This window comes from Ursus maritimus, unplaced genomic scaffold (genome assembly GCF_017311325.1).
Source record: "Ursus maritimus isolate PB19 unplaced genomic scaffold, ASM1731132v1 scaffold_2, whole genome shotgun sequence".
NCBI lineage: Eukaryota > Metazoa > Chordata > Mammalia > Carnivora > Ursidae > Ursus > Ursus maritimus.
Genome location: NW_024424452.1, coordinates 45,946,271 through 45,970,706, shown reverse-complemented (window position 1 = coordinate 45,970,706; position 24,436 = coordinate 45,946,271). Strand labels below are relative to the sequence as shown.

The 24,436-nt window shown below is 45.8% G+C and overlaps 1 protein-coding gene across 2 annotated transcripts in view; it reads right to left on the bottom strand.

The window, feature by feature from the left end:
* DDR2 (discoidin domain receptor tyrosine kinase 2) overlaps positions 1-24,436 on the bottom strand; it is a 183,765-nt gene that overhangs the window by 112,189 nt on the left and 47,140 nt on the right. For both annotated transcript variants that reach the window (XM_008685722.2, XM_008685721.2), the window contains exon 2: positions 12,742-12,889. In XM_008685722.2, coding sequence (XP_008683944.1) covers positions 12,742-12,747 — 6 coding nt within the window. In that variant the 5' untranslated portion in view covers positions 12,748-12,889. The remainder of the gene's footprint in view (positions 1-12,741; positions 12,890-24,436) is intronic.

The following is a 24,436-nucleotide window of genomic DNA, read 5'->3' as shown; positions in this document are numbered from 1 at the left end:
AGTGTGGAGCCCCCTTGCTGCTCTATGTTCACTTTCAGTGGCCTTCCAACAAAACTGTTTTTTACAAATGGGCCACCAGCCCATGAGGTAGAGTTTGCCACGTTGATTATTTTAATATTGTATTAGAGTTTTATTCATCTTTTTTCTAAGATTTCAATTATTTATTCAAGAGAGAAAGTTCACAAGCAGGGGGAGTAAGAGAGGGTGAGGGAGAAGGAGACTCCCCACTGAGCAGAGAGCCCGATGTGGGGCTTGATCCCAGGACCCCGAGATCATGACCTGAGCTGAAGGCAGACACTTAACCGACCAAGCCACCCAGGCGCCCGAGAGTTTTATTCATCTTGACCACTGGGTCTTTTGGTGTCCCTTGACAGTTTCCACCGGAAGCAAGCGCCCCCTGTCTCAGCCCAGGACCAGCCCTGCTCCCCTCAGACTTTTCGTGCTCTTTTAATTAGTCTGCATTTTTCCAGGCTGAATTGTTCTCCTTCCGGCCAGCCCCTCTCCAGTGCCTGTGAAATAATCCTTGGTCTCTAGGGACTCTGCCACTTGATTCATCTGTTTTTACATTTTTTTTTCATATTTTACTAAAAGCCGATATTTCCTGCAGATAATTGAGGAAGATGTCAAGTAAGGCTAATCCTAACCAGATGCCTATAGGCCCCTTTAAGACGGGTGGGGGGTCAGTGTCACTGTTGGGATGGTTGGGGTGTCCTTTGTAATTCTCCCGCCACACTGATGCCACCTAAGCCACCTCTGCATTTGGACATCATCTTGGGGACACTGCAGAAATGGGGGCAGCTAGATAAAAACAACTCGTCTAGTGCTGGCCCCTCCCTGGCTCCTAGTGCATTTCTTCCAAACAACTGCCTTTAAATGTGTTTGGCAGTGAGTTTTTTGTAGATTTTTTGTTTGCTTGTTTGTTGGTATTCTTCTGGGGTTTTTCTAAATACAATAATGCAGCTGCCTGCTCATGATCCACCCTTTTTTTTAAGATTTATTTATTTTAGAGAGAGAGAGAGAGTGCGAGCGCACAAGCGGGAGGGGCAGAGGGAGAGGGAAAGAGAATCTCCAGCAGATGCCCTGCTGAGCGCAGAGCCCATCATGGGGCTCCACACGGGGTTCGATGGGGGGCTTGATCGCATGACCCCAGGACCATAAACTGAGCCGAAATCAAGAGTCAGACACTTGACCAACTACACCACACAGGTGCCCCTCGGTCTAGTGTCTTATGTAGGCGCTGTACCGTACTTGGATACTGTGCTAAGAGGGGGACTGTGCTAGAATTCAAGCACTGGCAAACCCCGGCTCTGTCACGGTCCAGCTGTGGGTCTCCGGCAAAGTGCTTGTTCCCTGTCAGCCTCTGTTTCTTCAGCTGTAAAATAGGCTGACAATACCCATCCTCCTTTCTCATGGTGGGTATGAGTCTGGAGAATGGTAGATGCTGAGGTGCCTTGTTGCTAAAGTAAGTGCTATGCAAAAGCTTACACATGCGTGTGCATAAGGAAGTGCGTTGTGATCAGAAAACCCTGGAACTGTGGGACTGGGGGTGAATCATGGCATATGCAAATGATGAATAATTCTGCATTCATTCAAAAAATAATCGACTCAGAGATGATAAATTGGTGTAGATAGATAGATAATCGATAGACAAATAGATGTGAATGGTTCCATTTGGAAAATGTGGGTGCCCGTGCAACTTTGGAAACATACCAGAAAGAATAAACGTCAAGACTTAAATGTTAGGAAAGCAGTTGTCTCTGGAGAGTTAGAAGAGATGGCTGAGGAGGGAAATTTTACTTCCCATTTTATATCATTCATAAACGCTGGGATTATGGGTTATGTTTACTCAGTGATTTTCAGGTTTTTTAATTTTATAAATATTTAAGGAAAATGGTGTCCCATAAACTCCTGCTCTCCGACTGCAGCCCTAGGCCACATGATTATACACACTGTCCTCAAGGTACACATTTTCAGTCATTAGCCACTTCACACACAGGCACACTCACACTTTTTCAACAGCTGGGGGAACTAACCCCACAGTGATGAAGGAGCATGCCGGGGGTTACATAACCACTAAGTCAGAGCAAGGACCCACGGTCCACTCTGCTCTCCACAGTTTATACTGGCCTGTTGCCATCAGAGTATGTCTGTCCTTCCTGTGCTCATTCATTCAATCCACTAATACTAAGGCCTACCCTGGGTTCAGCACCATACCTGGTTCTAGAAAGAGCTGCAAAGACAAACAAGGGAAGACTTCTGCCCTTAAGCAGCTCACAGTCTCTTGTGCTGTTAATAAGAAACAGAAGGAAACAGAATGCTCCATGGGCAGAGACAGAGTAAACAGCGGGGGACTGCCCGGCTGCCCTGGCTACTCTTGTGAGGTTGAGTCAGAAGATGACTCTGAGCCCCTTCTTCTTGACTGGCCTCTACACTGGAACATGGCAAAGATGCCCTCCACGTTTGGGTACATCTCAGTTTGCCCAGCCAACCTCTTCATTTTGTCCCACGTGGGTGAAAGGGTAGTGGAGAGAAAGAAGGGGGGTAAGGTATTTGTAGAAATCTGAAGGGAGACAAGGGCTGCGGTCATGGTGGGAGCCACATGTGGCCTGAAGGTCAAACCAATGGTTGGCAGAAGGGGGAGCCATAAAGTTCATATTTATATGCTGGCCAAAAAAGAAAAAAACTTTCTCTGACTCAAAATAAACACAGACTTGCTGTGGGCCTTTGTGCGATTTTTCTGAGGATTTTTGGGAATACTGTCAATGGTCTAACTGCCCCTCTCCCCTGAAATCTGTGGGGATCACAGACCAGGCCCTGTCTGGACCAGAAATGAAGGATTTAGAGAAGTGTGCACCTTCCTCTCAAAAGTTCACTTCATTTGGTCTTTTTCCTGTGGAGTTGAACTTTTATTCAAGTGGAATATCTGTTAAATCCTTGGCATGCGCCATGGGTTTGGCGAGAGGCAGTATATATGAGTGGCCAAAGGACTGATACACGCAGTCATCGGTCATTGGACCCTCTAGGGACACATCATGAAGGACAAGGACCAGGAGCTAGGAAGTACAGAACTGGACAGCTGGAGAGGAGGGGAGGGACACTTAAGGCAGGAGGCACATGTGGGGCAAGGGACAGATGAATAAGCACACTAGGACACTAAAGGAACACGGTTCCCCCAGCTTCGAAGCTGCAAGGAAGCTCGGCCCCCATGTTACCTCCCCCACGTCACAGGTATGCCATCTGAGAACCAGAGAGGCGACCTGCCTGCCAAGACCACACAGCCCATCCCCTGGCCTGCTTGACGGCGTTCTGTACTCACTCTGTGAACATGTTGTCCCCCGAACGAGCAGAGGTTCAGAAATGGGAAGCTGGGGACACATACAAGAAACACGGCGGGGGGGATCTGATTTGAGGAGAAAATACAAGTAGGGAACTGATAGGAAGTGAAGGTGGAGAGATTGGTTGGGATTTGCTTCTGAAAGGCGTTGAATACAAGACCCCAGGGTTTGGGCCTTTTTTCCACGTAGAAGATAGAGAACTACTACGTGCGTCGGAGCAGAGGTCAGGGGGCACACTTGCTAGTTTTTGTCCCCTGGAACATGTGAGGACATCTGACTGGGAGAGAGGAAAGACCTTCCGAGTTCCAGGGAAGGAGAGAGCTCGCCGAGATTCCTCCTATCTTCTCTCTGAAAACAATAAATACTCCTTTATAATAGCATTCCCTTTTTTACAAAAAAATTACATAACGTCTTTTATTTCTTTTCTAATATAAAAGCCACACATGCTCATTTATGAACTTTCAATTTGATGAAGAACCAAAATGGCTCCTACAGTCTCCTCACCTAAAATCAAACCCAGGTAATATTCTGACACCTTTCCATCAGAGTTTTTGTTCTACGGATTTTATGTAATTATTAAATATCTCTATATAACTTTATAACTTCTTTTTTTTAAGATTTTATTTATTTATTTGGCAGAGAGAGGTAGCGAGAGGGAGGGCACAAGCAGGGGGAGGGGCAGAAGAAGGGGAAGAAGGAGACTCCCCACTGAGCAGGGAGCCTGATGCGGGACTTGATCCCAGAACCCTGGGATCATGACCCGAGCTGAAGGCAGACGTTTAACTGACTGAGCCACCGAGGTGCCCCATAACTTTATAACTTCTAATTTCACTTAATATATAAATGCCTTATGTTATCTTATGTTATCTAAGATTCTCAAAACCATCATTTTAAAGTCTTATGATCTGTACACTTAACCACACCCTCAGTGCTGGCCATTCAGATCTTTTCTTTTTCCTCCCTAAATGCTACATTGTTGTGTGTAATGTTTGTCCCGATCAGAGCATTTCCTTAGAATAGACTTATAAAAGAGAAATTCCTACATCAAATAGTATGGACAGTTTTTAAGGTCATTCATACATCTCATCAAATTGATTTACAGTTTTGGGGGAAGGTTCTTATACATATAACATACAACTCTAAAAACTAGAGGTGTTATTGAATGAAAGCAGTTTCTTTGTTTGGATGGCTTTTCTTTAATTACAAAAATATATCATATTTGAAGAAGAGAAAATTCTCCATAAAATTAGACTGTGGGGGGGGGGGAGCAGGAGACAGCTTCCATGAAATTTAATGTCCACTCACCCTGGACCACTTTTGCTTTCTCCTGTCTTCTGATCAGTCCCCGCCCCTCCCTTTCCTCACTATCTACCCCACCACGTCTGCTCAGATTCTGGGATGTTGTCTGTTCAGTGTTGATTAAGGGGCATTCCATCTTGTATTTCCTAGTAAAGGACCCAAGTCCACACACAGAGCCTTCTGCACCCTTGCCCAGGGCTTTGGAAAGCACAGTTTGCAACGAAAAGATTAATGGTGCTTTCCTGATCTTCATGGCCTGTGTGTTTCTCATTATCTTCCCTTGGATGCAGTCGTTGGCTTTTGTTCCAAAGCCACACAAGGCTGGTTCTTGCTCCTCCCAGAGCGAGAAGGCGTCTCTAGAACTAACGCTGTGCAGGGAGCAGAGCCGCCAGCCTCCCGCACAGTCAAAACCCGCTCAGACTCCTTCACTGCCCACCTGCCCCTCTGCTGGCCTCCTAACGAGCTCCCCCGCCTCTGCCTCCTTCCCTTACACTCTTCCTCATATACTGCGGCAGAATCGGGCCTTCCCGGAGCACAGTTCGTATCCTCTTACAGCTCTGCTCAGGCATCTGCGGCGGATCCCTGTTACTTACATGGGAAGTCTGACATTTTGGAATGGACCAATAAATATGTGCCATGTGCTTTTTCATGGGTACACATTAAGCACCGTAGGGGCTATACCATGAGCTCTGTGTCTAGTTCGGGGAGCCAACATAGACATGTGAGAAGTCACAAGGCTCCGGCCCCCACCTCCTTCCAGTTCTCCAGTCCTGCATGTTCGACAGGCAGATCTCACACTCGACGTGTTTTAAACTGAATTTACTCTCTTCTCCCCAGATCTATGCTCTTTGTATAAGGTTCCACTCTCCAGGCTCTTAAGACAAGATAGATACGTGTCAGGAATATGGGGAGATTTGAGGGGCAGGAGATTTGGGACTTGTAGTGTCCATCAAAATCTACTTGTCTACTTATTCACTTCCTTAGTTGTGCTCAAGAACATAAAGGGGTACAAACAAATACACAAAACGTGCCCCCACTGTTGTGAACACATAATGTAGCAGGAGAGACATACAGCTTCCTTTCCACGGCCAACTCACCCGTCCCATCTGTGCCACCCAAGCCTGGGTCTGCAGATCCACGCCTCAGCTCAACCATTCACTTCAGGCAACGTGGACTAGAATATCTCCATGCATTTTCATGATTCTGCTGCACTTGTCTTCTACCAAATCCCAACTGATCCAGATATTAGAACGACCACAATATCCATGTGTATCAGGAACTATGGGTAAAAAAACATTAACGAAGATCCCCGCCATTGATGACTTTACAATCTGGGGAGAGAGACTGACACCTGAACGGATCATTTCCACACAATACGGTGTGTGGTCAGACTGTGCAGGAGTTGCAGCCAACGCCAAGAGAAGGGATCATCCAGCCCAAATGCAGATTCAGGGGGATGCAGGGAAAGTGGGGTGAGAAGGAAGGAAACCTGACAACTGGAACTTGAGTGAGGAGCAGTCGGCTCACAGTGGGGAAACCAGAATTTGAACCCAGGTTCGTCTGACTCTCCAGTCCATGTTTTTCCCACCATCCTGTTACCTGGTAGGTTTTCAGTGGATATTCACAAAATGAAAGAAGAAATGAATGAATGAATGAATGAATGAATGAATGAATGAATGAATACATTATACTTCTTCCAATGGAGAGAATTGCTGAAATGTCAGCCCAAATAGTAACTTCGGCTTTAAAACCCCCATGTTCTGACCAGCTGAGCTAATCATAATCAGCTAATGCTCTTCAAGGAATTCCTGCAACAGGGCAGGTGGCTCTCAACATAGGAGATGCTAATTCACTCCTACAAACTCGGAATTGGTTGGAGGTAAGAGAGTCTGGAATTGAGGGGACTCCCCACTTTTGTCTACTCCACCTCCTCAAAAACAACAACAACAACAACAACAACAACAACAACCCTGCTGGTGTCCTGGGCTATGCAGACAATAGGAAAAGAAACTAGGTAAGCCTAAAGCTCTTAGAGCTACAGCAAAGAACCCCATAGAATCCCACACTAAACCACACTGACCCCAGGACACTGTGGATAAGGAAAAAAGATCCTACTTCTCCTACAGCCACCTCCTCTGAAATTTGGTTCTGGAAGGAGGAGAGCCCCACTGGGTTTGCAGAGCAGATGTCTCCTGCCAGCGGCCCCTCTTCCACGTTTCCTGCTCCTTGGCCCAAGCCTCCGCCTTCTGTCTCTGTGCGCTTGGCATCCACGTGTAGCAAGCTTGGAGCTGGAGTGTGCCATCATTTCACAATTCAAAAACCCCAAATAAGAGACAGGCGGTGGGATTCTCCCAGGGAATTAAAAGAAGGACTCCAAGCCCACGCCGTCTGAGTCGGGCTGCCCAGGGAACAGCCCAAAGGTGGGCTGGGCTGAGGCTGCTGTTCTAGGCGGTTCTACCCAACCCTTTCCAGGCTGTGTGATTCCTTGGTCCCAAGCGTGTCTACTCAGAATATCCTCTCAGCTCCTCCCAATTCTTGAGGAAAGTCAAACTTACCTTGAAAAATTAATGGAATCAATTTGTGGAGGAAGGAGTCAGCTCAATAAAATTACAATCATTTCTTTAAGGAGGTTGTTGTGAAAGGGCCTTAGAAAGTCACAGACTCCTTGGAACCATTATGTGGATCGATTTGGGGCTCAAGATACTTCATTGCCCACTTGGGAATTACATTTTATGATTCAGCTTCTCCATGATGGATTAAGATGGGCTTGCAAATTTTGCTGCTGGGGCAAAGGATTATAGCTATTTCCTTTACTTCAAGGAAATATTTTGGATTCATCGCAGAAGCCAGTACCAGCAAACTTTCCTTTCTTTTTTTTTTTTTTTTTTTCCTGTAAAGGCCCAGTGAGTAAATATTTTAGGCTTTGTGGGCCAAAACGTCTCTGTCATAACTCTTCAGCTTGGCCAGTGTAGCACAAAAGAAGCCATAGGCAATGTGTAAATAAATGAAAATTGTGTGCTAATAAAACTTTATTGACAAAAATAGCAGCAGGATGGATTTGGACCACAGGCTATAGTGTGCAAATCCCTGACATAAACTGTTTGTTCAGTGCAGGAGTGTCAGTATGAGGAGAAAAGGATATTCACTGACACCCTTAGAAAGGAAGTTGCCGCTTTGGTACAAGAAAATTTTGAGGCCTCCTTGTTCTACCATCATCTACGTAACCTCAAATAATATCAGAAACTGCATTCTTAACACAATCCCCAGGTGATTTGTACATATTACATCTGGACACCAATGTGTCTCAAACACCAAATTATAGACTCTGAGGTCTGAGGTCTGAGACTCTGTATTTTCTTTTTTTTTCTTTTTAAAAGATTTTATTTATTTATTCGACAGAGATAGAGACAGCCAGTGAGAGAGGGAACACAAGCACGGGGAGTGGGAGAGGAAGAAGCAGGCTCATAACAGAGGAGCCTGATGTGGGGCTCGATCCCAGAACGCCGGGATCACACCCTGAGCCGAAGGCAGACGCTTAACCGCTGTGCCACCCAGACGCCCCTGAGACTCTGTATTTTCAACAAGCTCCTGGGTGACACTGAAGCTGTCAGTGGATGATGCTTCCATTAGTGAAAATCTGTTTTGGAACATCCTCCACAAAACCCAGTTCTGGGGTGAAACATGGCAGCAGGTGGGTTCCGGCGGCCCACCACCACCTACCCGGTTTCTCTACCCCCAAACGGAGAATGCATGTGGGATACTATGCTAGATGGTACACGAAAGCAAAAATACCTGAAGGAGACTCAGACCTCGGCTAAGAGGTTCTCACAATCTTTTTATCGCGGGGCAAGGGGGGTGGAGAGCAGGGAGTGAGAGGGCAGCTCATATGCATAAAAAATGAATCCGGGGCGCCTGGGTGGCTCAGCGGTTAAGCGTCTGCCTTCGGCTCAGGGCGTGATCCCGGCGTTATGGGATCGAGCCCCACATCAGGCTCTTCCGCTATGAGCCTGCTTCTACCTCTCCCACTCCCCCTGCTTGTGTTCCCTCTCTCGCTGGCTGTTTCTATCTCTGTCAAATAAATAAATAAAATCTTTAAAAAAAAAATGAATCAATATAAGAGGTCATATGAATGTCTAAGACAATGTCTCATGACCCCTACCCCTCTCATCTGTCACAGGAGGAACCAGGGACTCCACCCCCCCAGGAAGCAGGAACTTTGAGTAAGTTCAAACGCAGAAGAAAATCCAGCGAATCTTGCCAGCCAGGAAACTTAACATCATCCCTGCAGCCCACAGTCTCAGGCCAAGGTAATTAATATAACATGAGAAATTATAAGGCAATGAACATTGAAACAATGGAAATAAGACTCTTGCTAGCAGCCCTAGGTGTGCTCTGAGGGCGATGTGATCTGTGGCTGGCCCTTAAACCTACTCTTACATGCTGCAAAGATCAAAGCAAAAACAAGAGGCTGACACCTTAGAAAATGCTGGCTCCAAGTGTTTCATGCATGTCTATTTTTAGGCCCCTGGATAGTTCTCCCTTAAACCTGGCTCAGAACGGCACTGACACTCGGCAAGAGAGGCACAGACCAGGCAGATGCTAAGATGGTGTCCAGATGTCACAGCCCAGCCAGAGGTCAGAGCGCTCCCCAATCTGGCAGCCACCTTCCTTTCCAGCTCTCTCTTCCACCACTCCTCGACCCTCTGCTCCCCATAGACTGCCATTTGCTCCCTCCTCTCCTCCAGCACCACCCCACTCCCGTGTCCAGTTTGGGTTCGCTGGTCACTCAGTGTCCTTGCTGCTGAGGTCAGCTCCACTGATAATGACCAACCCATCCCTCACCCCCTCTGTATGCTGCCCCACTGTCCAGGCCCCAGGGTTCATCGCAGAAGCCAGTACCAGCAAACTTTTTTTTTTTTTTTTCTGTAAAGGCCCAGTGAGCAAATATTTTAGTCCTCCACAGTTGAGGACCACCCAGCCACTCTGGGGAAGTGCTGTCCCCTTCCATCACCACTCACCGCCCTCTGGGCGCCTCCTTCCCCCCCACCCCCCTGCATTGAGCATGGTTCTCTCTTTTGTTCCTTCCCTTTCCTGTCAACCATGAGCACTTGGGCTGGGATGATCTTGTACTTACATGTACGCTTTCAAGTCACTTGTAGAGTCCCTTACATGTCACAGGTGTTCAATAAACAGTTACTGCTTTTGTTAGTAAAGCTGTTACCCAAAGTCCTTGGGTCCCAAGCTGCTCTCCGGCCCCACAGTTCCTTGCATCTCATCGCACAGTCCATTTGCAGCTCATGCGTTTCAGAACGGTGTTGGAGCCCAGTTCATCCAGAAATGTCTAAGCCAGCCTCTGGCACACCTGACCTCCTTTCCCCTAGGCAGTCTTGGTTCCTCGGTTTCTAACAGGTGTCTCCTCTCCTTCATGGCACACTAGCTGTGGCTCTCTGATTAGTTAGATACTGACCCTGATCTTGCCTTTTCTAAAATAGTCCTGGCACCACCATATTCCAAAATCTCAGAGCCTTATTCCAAAATCTCAGCCATGTGGCCACAGCATCTCATTCACCTCAACCCTGATGCACTCTGCATTTGTTTGACCAGGTTTGTTCCGGTCACAGTTCCAAATGTCACCCATCCCCACTGCCACCCCCACCTCCAACCACAGGCTGTGCTGTCCCCTAGACAACATGCCCTCCAGGACACATGCGAGCAGGACCTCCCACCTGAGACACTCATGAGAAACAGACCAGCCCTGGGCCACTCGCAATGGGAAAAAAACAGCTTCTAACTAATGAAGGAAAATCAAGTTCCAGTTGGAAATACAAACTTTTCCTTTAAAGGAGAAGCTAACGTTGGCAGCACTGCTCTTTTGAGCTACACTCCAGTGGCGCTGGAAGAACCATTTTGGGAGAGAGAGGAAAGGAAGACAGTGTGAATGACAAGCGGACAGAAGACAAAAGAGAAAAAAGCAGGGACAATACAAGCAAGAGGAAGAAGGTCGGAGGGAGGGGCAGGTGGGAGGCAGAGCAAGAGCAGGAAGACTGCAGAGGGGGAGGGGAGAGGCGGAAAGAAAGGGAGGAAAAGCCAGGGAAGACAGGACCACCCGTTCTGTGACAAGCTTGACAATGTCCCCTGGGAGCCCTAACCTCCAAGAGGGGACAGGCTCTCCTCTGGCTTTTATAACACTCCACGGAGTGAAATCTACACCAGAGGTTGGGGGGGGGTGGCAAAAGCAACAACCAAACAGAGCTGGGGGCATTTCTCTCCAAAGACTATGGTTAACCTCTGCTCTCAGTATTCCTGAGTGATGCCAGATCTCCGAAAAGTAGGTGACCATACGTTCGGATTAGCCCCGTGTTTCAGAGTATCTATTAATAACATCCCCTTTCCCTCACAAGTGTTCCCGTTTAGATGCTGAATTAATTGGTCTTCCTATTAACAGGAGACACAGGGAACAGAGAGTCGAGTCTCTGAACAGAATGAAATACTTAGTGCCATCATTCTCAGAAAAGGAGGAAGCCTGGACTGGCTACCAGAAGAGACCAGAAGGACTCTTCCCTGGCGGAGCAGAAGTACTTGAGAGATGTCTCAGTGTAACACGATTGCGGAGGTGGGGAGAGGCGGCCAGATGAGGATTCATGAGACAAGGATATATATCGCACACGGCGCGGATGCTGAAATATTAATTTCTGGAAATAGTCACTTAGGATTGGGTGGCAGGGGAAGAAAAGTCCGCAGGGACAGTTTCTGGAAAGTAAAGCAGTAGGAGCCACAGATAAATCACGTTTGAGGAATCTCGTATAACAGAGAAAATCTGCAGTAGCTTCTGGTTCGTGGTTAAATGTAGCTATGAATTATTCATTCTGAACGGCACACCATGAAGGGTCTGGTTAAGACCTCTTAGCTTTCCGTTATCAAGAGTCTCTCAGAAGTCTATCAGAAGGAAGGGAAGGGGGGAGGAAGGAGAGAAATAAATTAGTTTCAAGGCAAAGCTGCAGGAAGAAAGGGACCCAGGATAGTTTATCACCGCAAGGAGGTGAAGGAGAAACCGGAGGAGGTTTATTTCTTGGATAAAAAACGGAAGGAGTGTATAATCCCATGAGCGTCCTGACAGTGAGAAGAAACCTCCCGGAGGGTGTGAGGGAATACTGCTCTTCCCTCCTGCGCTCACGCTTCACTCCCAAGGGCTCACGGCTCAGCCTCCCATTCCTCCAGCAAGTCCTACGGAGCCGGAGCCGAGGGATTTAGCCTAAGTCGAGTCCGCAGGCTCCCCCTGAGCCTCTCGTGTGCGCCAGGCCCTGTGCTGATGCCGGGAAAGCGGGCAGGAAGGAGACGCGGTTTCCGCCTTCAGCGAGCTCCGGGCAGACTCGTGGAATGACTACAGTTCCAGACTCACTAGTGGGATCCGAGTCGGCTAAAGGATGACCTGAGAAGTCCCCTCGAGACCAAAATTGACCCAGAGCAGACCACCTTGACGTGGGCGAACGCTTCCTAGCTTCCTCGCAGAAGCTCGGAGCTGTGCCACGCTCCTCTTCCCGCCCTGAGGCCCAGGGCGAAGCGTGGCATTTATCTGCAGTAAGTACCCGGGCTAGGTTCTCTTGTACGTGCAACTCCTCCAAACCTTATTACAGGACTCTGCTTCAATGACCCTGGTTTTAGTAGTTCTGCAAATTATTATTTTTCTCTAAGCCACCTCAAATTATTTCTGGAAGAAGGCAACTTATAAAAAAAATATATGAATGAAATTAGGAGAAAGCCAGATTGATGTGGGAACCCTGAGATTCCAGTGGCCCTGTAAGGACAGGGAAGGCCGAAATACCCTGGGCTCCTCAGAGTCAGGGAAGATGCCTGAGCCAGGACACCCCAGGATCGGCCTCTAACCTGGGGGTAGCCACATCTGGATCAGTCAGGTGTGAGCTGACATTCAATATCTGCTTTCCCATACAATCAAATACATGATCTCTGATACCAGCTCTTGGCACAGAACCCACATGCCCAACGGTCCTTATGACACAAGCCAGGTAAGTGAGGGGCTTCAGGGCACCCCTCCTGCCATCGCTCCCCGGCTCATGGGGTGACAGCTTCAGTGACTGGCCCTACTTACATCCATGGGTGCAGAACATTCTCCGAGGAACAGGAACCTCCACGACAGCTGGCTTCTGTGTCTCTTCAACCGTCGCAATGTCTTTGCTTCAAGCCACAAGCGTTGGAACTTTCTAGAGCACGGAACTCCAGACCACTTGTAGATATCCCTTTATGGAGGAGGAAAAAGGGAAAGCAATATCATGTTACCAACGTTTGCTTCATTCACATTTTCTTTCCTACTTGACACTGTTGGGTATGACTATCAAACAGAAGCCCCTAAGTGCCCCAGACACCAAAGGGATCTCCAGGACATTTTGTTTCTGGGGGTTATTACACCTACTGATATTTATCAACTTAGAAATTAAAACAGAATTTTTAATTTATTATTTATTTGAAATAATTATTAAATTTTATTATTTTTAGTTTCTTAAACATTATTAAATTATGATGATTATGTGTTAACATAAATAATGATTTTTTAAATAAAAATAGCTATTTTCAAAAAATACATAATGAGAGGAGTCGCATTATTTTACATTTTAAAGAATCCCTTTGATATCTGGCTTAATCGAACACAGATTCTCATATCTGCTTCTGAATTCAATCTGTTGCAATATTACATATCACTTAACCTCTCGAAAACTCCACCATGTAACTGTGGGAGAATGAGAGTTTAAAAAAAAAAGTGAAACATTTTAGGATTATTGTGAAAATAGTCTTGTTCTCGTTGATTCCCTGAGAGGGTCTCCCGGGCCCCCAGGGGTGCTCAGGTGGCCCTGGACTCACCACTCCATGCAATCAAATTAGGTCTCACTTCCCCCTCAGATTATCATTGCCTTTCTGCGACGCCACTAGTTATCAGTTACCTGAGCAGTCTTCCAGAACTATCTACACATAAATGAAGATATAGGGATATAGAGTTTTTATTAATTTTTAACAATCAAGTGTGAGCACCGTATCCATTTCACCTCGGGTTTTCCATTACCCTTGGGGGGAGCTGCGTTTTAGCGTATGTCATTACTTCATTTCTGCGGGTCTCTTGTCCTCCCCTAAGCGGATGTGACAACACCCAGCTATGCCCAGCGCCACAGCACTCAGACGGGTTGCTCAACGGCTACTGTTACTTGCCACTTTCTTCAGTGAAGGACACAGGGCTTAATAGGAATAAAGGGCCACACGGAGCAAGAACAGATGTCACATAAATTAGTACAGCTTTCTTCTAGCTTCTAGTTCCCCAATAAGGCATGCAACCAAAGTAGTCAAAATTGGAGAAAATACCCAACTTTTTGCCGCACTACAGGGGGCTCACCCAGTATTATACTTGGGGCTTACCTCACTGTGCCAGAAAGACTTGTGTTAACAATCTCTGTGCCTATTTTTACAGGAATGTTTACAAACATCGACCTTTCTGGAAACACACTATCATCAGTGTCACATAATTGTGAGGCAGGAAGGCAGGATCAGGGTCCAAGTGCCCCCAGACAGGATTCTAAAAAACTATTTCCCTGTGGTACTAAGTTAACAGAGATTAACCCTCTTAGGTCACAACTGCCCTGACATAGAAACAGAATACCCCTCACCTGCAGGAAACCCTCCCCTCATAGGGGTTATTTGGTCCAATTACACCGCAGGCTTACAATGCTAAAGTTGATGCAGACCAATGAGGGTTCACCTTCCTCTCTCTAAGATTTACTAGCTATATAATCTTAGCTTCCGCTTACTTGTAAAAGGGAAGTAATGATACCTATCTTATGAAGTTATTAAGAATAATTGTAATATCTAGGGGCACCTGGGTGGCTCAGTCGGTTAAGCATCATACTCTTTTTCGGCTCAGGTCATGATCACAGGGTCGTGAGATGGAGTCACTTCCCGTATCGTCCCCCCACCCCCCACCCTGTTGGCTCCACACTCAGGGCCAAGTCTCCTTGAGATTCCTTCTCCCTCTCCCCCTGCTCATACGTACACATGTGCACGCTCTCTCTCTTAAATAAAATATTTTTTTTAAAAAAAGAGCAATTGTAATTATCTATAACATGGGCTTACCACACAGTAGGTGTTCAATGCTTGGCAATTGGTAGCCTCCTTCCTTTATTGTTCTATGATCAGAAATAAGATAGGAGACTGATCCTACGTCCTAAACTGGGCTCGCTCTTCACTGGAAACCCCAATGGTGTAGCCTTTTAGGAAGCCTGGAGATCTCAGAGACTGGGGCAAGAGAAGATGGTAGAGAATTTTTTTTCCAACAAAAAGGATCTCATGAGATGTCTGTCATCATATGATCCTAAACGAGAGACACAGGTCTGCTTCCCTCCTCCCCCCGCTAGGGAAACAGGCACCAACACTCCCTGCATTTCTGTTTCAACTTTCCAGTCTGCCTCTGAAATCACATGGGACAGCATGGTTTGCACTTTTAGACCCACAGAACCTAGAGAAAACCCACCAGGTTTGGAGGAGCCCTTGGGCGAGGATGGGAAACGAGAGATTTACTCCTGAACAATTCCCAGGAGTAGAACCAGCACCTGCAATAATTACAGGACGGATGTATCATGACCTCCATCTACAGATGAGGAAACTACGGTTTTGGAGACACGAGGTAAATTGCCAAGGTAGCACAGCGAACAAAGGCAGAGTCAGAATTCGAAACCAGGTCTGTGCTACTCCAAAGCCCAGGTGTTAAACCACATCATCATGTGATGCTCCAGCTAGAAAGGAAACCAGCCCTGGGGTGGATGAAATAGCAAAGCCATCGGCTTCCTAGGGATGGTCTCACAAGAGAGACGAGTTACCTTTAACTGTAAATTAATGATTTTATTAACCCAATATTGTAGCTGAAATCAAAATCAAAATTCTTCAGAAAATCATCCCTACCCTAGACACAAAAGTAAGAATGGCAGGACATCAAAGCCAAGATTTAATTAGTTTGAGATTTATAGATTATTTGTTTTATTTAATTAGTGTTTGATTAGATCAGTTATTAAGATGAATAGGTTATTTGAATTTATAGATGATTATTTTAAATAATGGGTAAATAGTGTAAAAGTAACTTATCCAATGACGTTTCTAGCTCCTAGTGCATATCAGGTGCTGCAGGTGCTACTGATTAGGGAAACGCGTCCCTTGGCCTCCAAGAAGGTGTATAATGCATATCGTAAGATATAAGGGATATAACCATATACGTACATGGGTTGGGGGGAGCAATAAGATAGACAAGAATAAGGTGCTAAAAGAAGGAGAAATGCAGCCAGTGGGGTGTTCAGGGAAGGCCTGAAAGAGTGAGGAGGCATCACCTAGCTGCCTCTTGAAATATAAATAGGATTTTGCCAGCCTTGGAAGAGAGGAATGGCAGGTTCTGAGAGGCTATGGGCTTAACCTGGCATGGGGACACTGCAGAGGAGAGACAAGGGGCAGAAGGACTGACCAGATCCTGACCTAGAAAAACAACATCAGGGAGGGAAAAGAAAGAAATGATAATGCGGACAGAATTGACGGTTGACCAGTGACTAGCTACAGCAGGGAAGAAGGGAGGAGTCAAAGAAGGGTGGGTTTCCAACCTGCACGTGACCAGGAGCATGTCATTATTAACAAAACCTGGGAAAACCAGAAGAGGAACTAGTATGTAAGGGAAGATCGTGAACTTGGTTTTGAACATAAAGAACTGGGTTCCTTAGGGGGGGCCTAGGTGGCTCAGTAGGTTAAGCGTCCAACTCTTGATTTCAGCCTAGGTCATGATCTCAAGGTTGTGGGATAGAGCCCCACACCAGGCTCTGCACTGAGCATGGAGTCTGCTTGGGATTCTCTCTCTCCCTTCCTCTACTCCTCCTCCCCCTAAACAAAAAAAAAAAAAAAAAGAATTGGTTTTCTTAAGATGGAAACAGGTAAACACATCGGGCAGAGAGGTAGAAATTCAGGTCTGGCATTCAAGAGAGAGTTCGGTGTTAGAGACACATAGTTGAACATCAAATACCTAAAAGCAGTAAGTGAAGTCTGAGGCAGGTAAAATGACCTGGAAATAAGGAAGAGAACAAAAACGAAGACCAAGCCTTGGGGCCCATCTGCCTTGAGTGGGTGGAAAACGAACATCCCCAGGTAAAAACCAGAACAACTCAAAAATAGTTCCTCCTCCTAAAACATCAGAAGTCCCTCATCTAACCCAACTCCCTTACTTCACAGACAAAGAAAACCCAGGCCCAGAGGGCTAACTGGTTTATCTAAGGCCTCACAGCTCCAAAACTGTAACTAGATGGTTAAGTGACCACTGGGAATTAGCACGGCCTTGGCGACTCGGCCTTGCGCGTGCACCAGATGACACGGCTGGATTCAGAGAGGCCTGAGAACAGACTGGAAACTTCTTTTATCTCTGCTACAACAGTCCAGCCCTGTAACCGTGCCCAACCACATAATCAGCTCAGGGTTCAAACCACATCTTACTCATCTTGTTGTCACTGCCCCTCTGCCCTCACTTTCCCCACCACTGTCTCTGCCACCAGTGTTATTACAGAGTAGAAAAATCACAGACGATGTTCTTCTGAATGTGCACAAGATCACAGACTTCTGGAGTTGAAAGAACTTAAGGGTTCATCTAGTATTAGTGTAACCTCTGTGGAAACAGGCCTGGGGAAGTTCAGTGACCAGATAACCAGTTAGTAGTAGAACCCAGAACAAAATTCCAGTCTCCTGTTTCTTTCCATTTCACTACCAACCTTTAGTGCAAGAGACTTATTCTTAAAGATTAATTTATTTATTTGAGGGAGAGAGAGAGAACATGAGTGGGGGGAGAGGCAGAGGGAGAGAGAGAATCTTAAGCGGACTCCAGGCTGGGCATGGAGCCCAAACCCAGGACCCTGAGATCATGGCCTGAGCCGAAATCAAGAGTCTGATGCTTAACCAACTGAGCCACCCAGGCACCCTGCAACAGACTTATTCTTAAGACAAACTCTCTAATCTCTAATTTCTCCAAATGTATGCTATGAAGCCCTCTTCCCTTAAGACGCTTCTTGAAAAAAGAACTCCATGGTCCAAAACTTTTGTGGAGTGCTATAAGCTACCCCTCTCTTGGACGGCCAGAATGCTTATTACCATATTAAAGACCCTGGCAAGTCCTGAGGGAAGAAACCTGGGTCATTCTCTAAGAATATTTCCCAAACTTATTTGACCACAGAACTCTGGCTCTTGCCCCTGCCCCTGTCCCTGCTGTTGTCTATTTAAAAACCCACAGGTTTCCGAAGATTATACTTTGGGAGACGCCACCTTTGTCTAATTAGCAAGATTTCCTTGGTAGGTCCCACGCAGAAGCGTCAGGACGGAGAGGTCCTCAGTGTGGGAACCAGGCAGGGAAGTGATGGGAGGCAGAGAAGGAGAGAGACCAGAATCTTCTGAGCCATCTGCTCTGCCAACAACAAAGGGTGAAACAGCTATGTGAGAAATTCCCACTTGGGGTCCTGGTCAGGAGCAGAAGATGCTAGTCTCCAACGAAGAGTTCTCGTGGGGAAATGGGGTCTTCAGGTGCTCCCGCCACACATCACCAGCCTGCAAGCTTCCCTGGGCTTCGGCATCATTTCTGGAAATGCTCTCTCCTCGTGTCCTTCGAGTATCTTCTGCAGCCACTCAGGCTTTTCCTTGCTCACTCTACCACCCTGGTCCAAACCCAACCAGATCTGGACGACCAAGGGCAGCCTTCTAATGAGTCTCCTGTCAACCCCTTCTCCCCTGCCACATACCTCACAAGCTACAGTCACATTAATCTTCAAACAGCACTTTACCTGCTTCAAGATAAAAAAAAGAATGTTCCAAACTCCACAACATCTGAAGCTCCCCTTAATGTAAGAAAACACATGTATGCAATGGTATTTCTCTGTGCTCCGCGGTGCAAATTTCTACCGCCCCAGGCGCACATCCTCTCTGTTAGCCGAACCGGCCAGCCATAAGCAGTGTGGATGCCAAGGCTCCCCTCTGCCTGTTCTCTGCTTCCTGCCTCTCCAATTCTAGCCAGTCTCATGCAGCTCCCAGCTCCGGGGCCCCGGCTGCACCGGCCCTTCCGTGAGCTCTTGCTCTTGAAGACACAGAGCCCCTAGCCCTGCACGCACTTGCATGGCTTTACTGTTTCCTGAATTTTCTGATGGGTCATAAACTCAGGAAGAAAAAAGGCCATGCCTTATTACATTCAAGGCACTTATTCAAAAACACTCTTGCTGAATAAAAGAATTAATCCACATTGACCACAGAACTACACGTTAAGCAGAAAACCCCACATCTATAAAACACTAGGGAAACTAACCTCTTCCTGGGCCTCACAGGCATTGAAATTTTTCTAGTTCAATTGATCTTGGTTTTATTAAAAGGAAGGAAGACAGATCCCATCCCGTGCCAAAGGACCCGGCGAGGTTTTGTTCTTTTTTCTGGAAGACAGAGCTGTGTTTTCCGCCACCTTCCTGTAGGCGTCTTGACATGTGTGGCCCCCAGGGGAGAGTCTAGCCTGAGTATATTACGTGATATTTAAACACGTATCTTTACATTTTTCCAAAGGTCTGGCCAAAAGAGAGTTCGGTCTGGCCAAAAGAGAGTTCTTCTCAAGAACATATTCTCTAATGACAATTGCTTCTTCATTCATTCTCTGAATTATTCAAACAAACGTTTAGTGAGCAAGTCTTAGGGACGCAGAGGTGGTTAGAAGACAACCACGAGGCAGCTATGGTCAGACACGCTTTTACTCACAGTGCATCAGAGGAACACCTGCCACAAAATCACCTGGGGGAGGTTGTTTAAAAGAAAAATGCAGGGCCCCTGGACGCTGCACAGAAAATGTCCTACTCAGTTAAGCCTGTGGTGGAGCTGCATTTTTTAAATTGTGATTCTGACATATACTCAGGTTAGAGACCCACTGGCCAGTGGAAAAACAGGCTTCTAAGGAGATTGTATAAAACAGGGGTGACTGCTTCCAGCACAAGGGAAGTTCCTGATACAGAATGGAAGTTCACGCACAGAGAACAACAGAAAAGCCAGGTGTGGCCATAAGGGAGACATGCGTGCAAACCGCTCTGTGATTCACGCCATGTGTCCGCCTACATAAAATAAGAGAAACACCCACCTCACACAACTCTCTCAAGGGCTTCAGTGAGATTATATATGGAAAGGGCTTCACCCAAATCCTGGTACACAATAAACACATCACTCTGAATTCATCACGATTATTATTTTTAATTACGAAAACACTTTAAAGAGAGCAGGGAGATCAGAAAGTCTTTCCCGAGAAACAATGGAGTCTGAATTTAGTTTAAAGGCAGTGTCCCCAAGTGTAAGTGTGTTCTGGCTGCCCACAAAATTTCTAGAATTTTTAAAATTTTATACCTACGATTCTATAGTTTGAAACTCTTAATATGGGTGGGAACCAAGTACTGTCATGCAGTTTCAGTGCCTGCCTTTCCACTTGTGTTCACGACCGTACAAAGGCCAAATGAGAGCCAGATCAAGTCAAGAGCCAACCTACAAACAGGACATGGTGGGAGAGCTGAGTCATCAATGGTGTGGGGCAGTTCAATCTGCTCGCCATAGACATGCTGCGAGCAGATGTGTGATGTGGACTCTGACTTCTTACATACCAACACCCACCGGCTTATAAGCAGAAACCCAAGGCATAAATACACAAAGCAGAATGCTTCTGTCTCTAATTCTATTAGTAATTACATGAGATGCTCATTTGTAGCAATTTCAATATCATCACCAGTCTAATCTTACCTCAAGTGAATAGACGATATAACAAATTATCAAATGATACCTCATTAAAACTGGCATTTGGGGGTGCCTGGGTGGCTGGCTCAGTCAGTAGAGCAACAGGACTCTTGATTTCGGCTCAGGTCATGATCTCAGTCAGGCTCATGAGATCGAGCCTGGCATCGGGCTCTGTGCTCGGCACAGAGTCTGCTTGTCCCGCTCTCTCTGCTCTGCTCCACAACCACCGCCCCCCCCCCCGCCCCCGGCCAAATAAATAAATAAATAAATACTAACATTTGACCATTTCCTACTTGCAGAGTTTGGTTAAGTATGAGATTTGATTTTCCTGAACGTATAAACCCTTGAGGCTATTATTAACAATTTGCTTAACATGCTTACACCAATAGGCATTTTCTGCATGGGTATTAATTACATTTAAATAACAGATCCAGATTAAACATAGACCAGGCCCTGAGGCCACATGGTTCTACTCTATCTTTACCCTCTGCACTAGTGGTTAGGTTCAACTCACCACATCATTTGACACAGTAAAATAATGTTCTTAATTTATTTTATGGAGTTTATAGTTATGTTTGTTTTATATTTGTACATATTTTAATAACATCTAAATAATCAATTACCTTGTGAAGCTGAAAAAAATTTCCTATAAAATACCTCTATATATTGTTCAGGTTTGAGTAACATCAAATTGGATAATCGTAAGGAAAGATGTTTAGAGAGCTGAGTCTATCCCATCAGCACCTGCCTCCTATGAAAAGCCTGCTCCCATCTTTTCATCAAGGGTAAGCAGCAGAGAATCTGCTCCTTCAGAAACCATGACCAAAGCCACCCCTGGGATGTCTGTTCCATAAAGGCTTCTGTGCCATTTCATTAACTTCCCAAAGCACCTTACATCAGCATCAGCAAGGCTACTACTCTTGGGGGGGAGGGGTGTTGGTCAAGAGAATAGCTTCTTTGAATATGAAACACCATTCACCTCACACTTGAAGCCACATGACTGGCCCTAAGAATTGTGGTTACCAGTGGGGCTGGGAATTGCTGAGTTCTGATCAAAGGAAAGGACGAGGGTCTAGGCATCGCCATGCTTTGTCACCACTGTCATCGAACCCTCATTTATTCAGAAGAAAGTGTTTTAAGACCCCATCATCGGTGGGGTGGATGTTTTTCCCTAATGCTTGTTGCCGGATCACTCAGTAGAAACTAGAATAACCTCATCACAGGGATAGATTTGAATGTGTTTTGGGGTTTTTTTGTTGTTGTTGTTGTTTTTAAGATTATTTATTTATTTATTTGAGAGAGAGAGAGAGAGAGCACTCAAGCAGGGGGAGCAACAGAGGGAGAGGCAGACTTCCCACTGAGCAGGGAGCCTGATGCAGGGCTCGATCCCAAGACCCCGAGATAATGACCTGAGCCGAAGGCAGAAGCTTAACTGACTGAGCCACCCAGGCGCCCCTGAATGTATTTTTGAATAGAATCATAATCTATTTTTGAATAGACTCATCTAACAGAAACACCTATTTTTTTTTTAAGATTTTGTTTATTTATTTGACAGAGAGAGAGAGAGACAGCCAGCGAGAGAGGGAACACAAGCAGGGGGAGTAGGAGAGGAAGAAGCAGGCTCCTAGCAGAGGAGCCTGATGTGGGGCTCAGTCCCAGAACTCTGGGATCACACCTTGAGCCGAAGCAGTCGCTTAACGACTGAGCCACCCAGGCACACGAGAAACATCTATATTTGAATAGAATCTCCAACGGCCCTGAGGAACTGTAGCCGAGTAAATTCAGGAACGAATCAGGGATGACAATTATGGCTTATGCTCCTACAAAGGGCTAGATTAAGAACCTTTAGAGGCTCCAAACACTGAAGTATCAGCACCTTCCCCACTCACACCCCGCCAAGTACTTTGTTATAAAAACCACCACTAAAATATAGCATTAAGTAGAAACATTCAATAAAGTTTCTATTTTTTTCATTATGACTTTTTCAATACTTCTTTGGAAACCCAATATCAGCTTATTTTCAAAAGAAATTGGGAGGTACCCCGGCTCATGCCTTAATCACCTTTGTGCAAAGCAACATTGGAAGTGTATCTAGACTTTTCACATGCACCATCTCCCTCAAAACCAGGACTCGTGTGTTATACACAGTCTGCAGGTAACAAATGTGGGGCCATTTGTAAAGTGTCAAACTCTTTTTTTTCTATTTACCTGCCTAAGAACTTCACCAGACTTTTCCTTACCCTGACCAACTCAAATGAAGACTTAGATCTTAACCACTGAAATTTCTTTCAAGATTCGTACTACTTAGGAAGCTAGGCCTAGAAATGAGATCTTCCACCTATTTCAGTGCTCCTGTTGTCTCCCAGAAAACTCTGCCCAAGGCCCAAAGCTCCAGGTGATAGGATCACCCGGAAGTGCACAGTCATTTGAAGTTTGCATACGATTCATAGGTAACTTTAGACACCCTGAGTGTCTTTGAATATCTATCATAAATATTGGCAACTACATGGTCAATTAGAAAATGAAAGTCAGGAGACCTGGGATCCTAGGGCTGGAACTTCCTACACCTAAGCATACAGCACAGCAGAGCCCCCCTTTTTTCTGGAAAAAGGGGGTGCCTGTGGACCTGGTTAGAGAGGCCAAAGTTAGCACCTTAAGTCATGAAAATGAGAGAGGCAAGTACCCTCAGAAAGTTAGGAAGAGACAATAAGAAGACCATCGATCACCTTCTATCTTGCAAAAAACAAAGTTTATCACCAAAAGCACAGCAAAGGGTTAGAAAGTAACTTTTCACACTCCTTTGAGGGACCCACGTAAGTCTAGAATGTATACCCTAGCTTGACGTCCCTTTAGTAATGAATGTATGAACAAAAGGTTTAAAATCTTTTTCACCTCCAACATGACAATAAGCAACAGTTAATTTTGCTTTTTACATGACACTAAACGTTCAAATGAGAATTTTTCAATAACTTTTTTTAAACGAAATGGGTTTCAGAGAAGAATTAGCACTAGTGAGGGGACAGTGAAAGGTAAGTACTTCTATTCCCAGAGGTCTGAGCAAACCCATGAGAGAAGCATGATCAGAAAAAACACACCAGCTCTGCCCATCATCAAGCCAGAAGCCAAATCTGGGGCTGTATCCTGAAACCTGAATCGAGTCTCTGGGAATAACCATTCTCTATTTATTGCCTTTTAAAAAATTAGCCCTGTGTGCATTATATACTCAGGGTACCAAGTGTTCACATGTGAGTTTATTCCTTCTCATTTGTAGTCACTAAGACATTAATTAGTTCCTTTCTTCAATTTTCACAGCTCACGAGAGGCAGGAATTGAGCCCAGCCCTTCTGATAGCAAGCCCAGTCTAATTTCTCTGTAACCTGCCTCTCTGGACATCCTCATCTCACAGAATAACCAAGTAATAGAAATCTATTGAGCTCCCTTACATCCTCAAAGACTGCAGTAGATGAGGCTTCCATTACAGCCCTCTAAGAATTTTCCAAGCAACAAATAACACTGTGCTAATCGAATAATAAGACCTTAACAGAATATGTATTGAGAGCTCAGCAAATCCTTACAGATTATGCTACAAAGTGAGTTATAGAGATCACCTAAGACATGTTCCTCGCTAGACGACGTGATTGTGACCAAAAGAACTAGGGATTCCAAGAAGTAAGATCTGAGTTGGCCAGAGGATATGAAACTCAAGCTGGCCTTTAGAGAAGGGCAGTGTTGAGCGAACATGAGAGGACAGAGGAGGCTATTCAGAGCACATGGGATTGGGTGAGAACTGCAGGCAGACTGTAGTGATTGAAGACTTAGCTATAAAAGTGAAAATGGGGGAGTGGGTGCTGGCACGGACAGTGATTAACATGACTGAACTAGAAGATAGGGAAATTTCATATTGCCCTTTATAGAGGAGAAAGTTGAAATGCAGATAGGTTTAAAATATACTTGCACGAAGTCCAACTGTTAATACGTGGCAAAGTTAG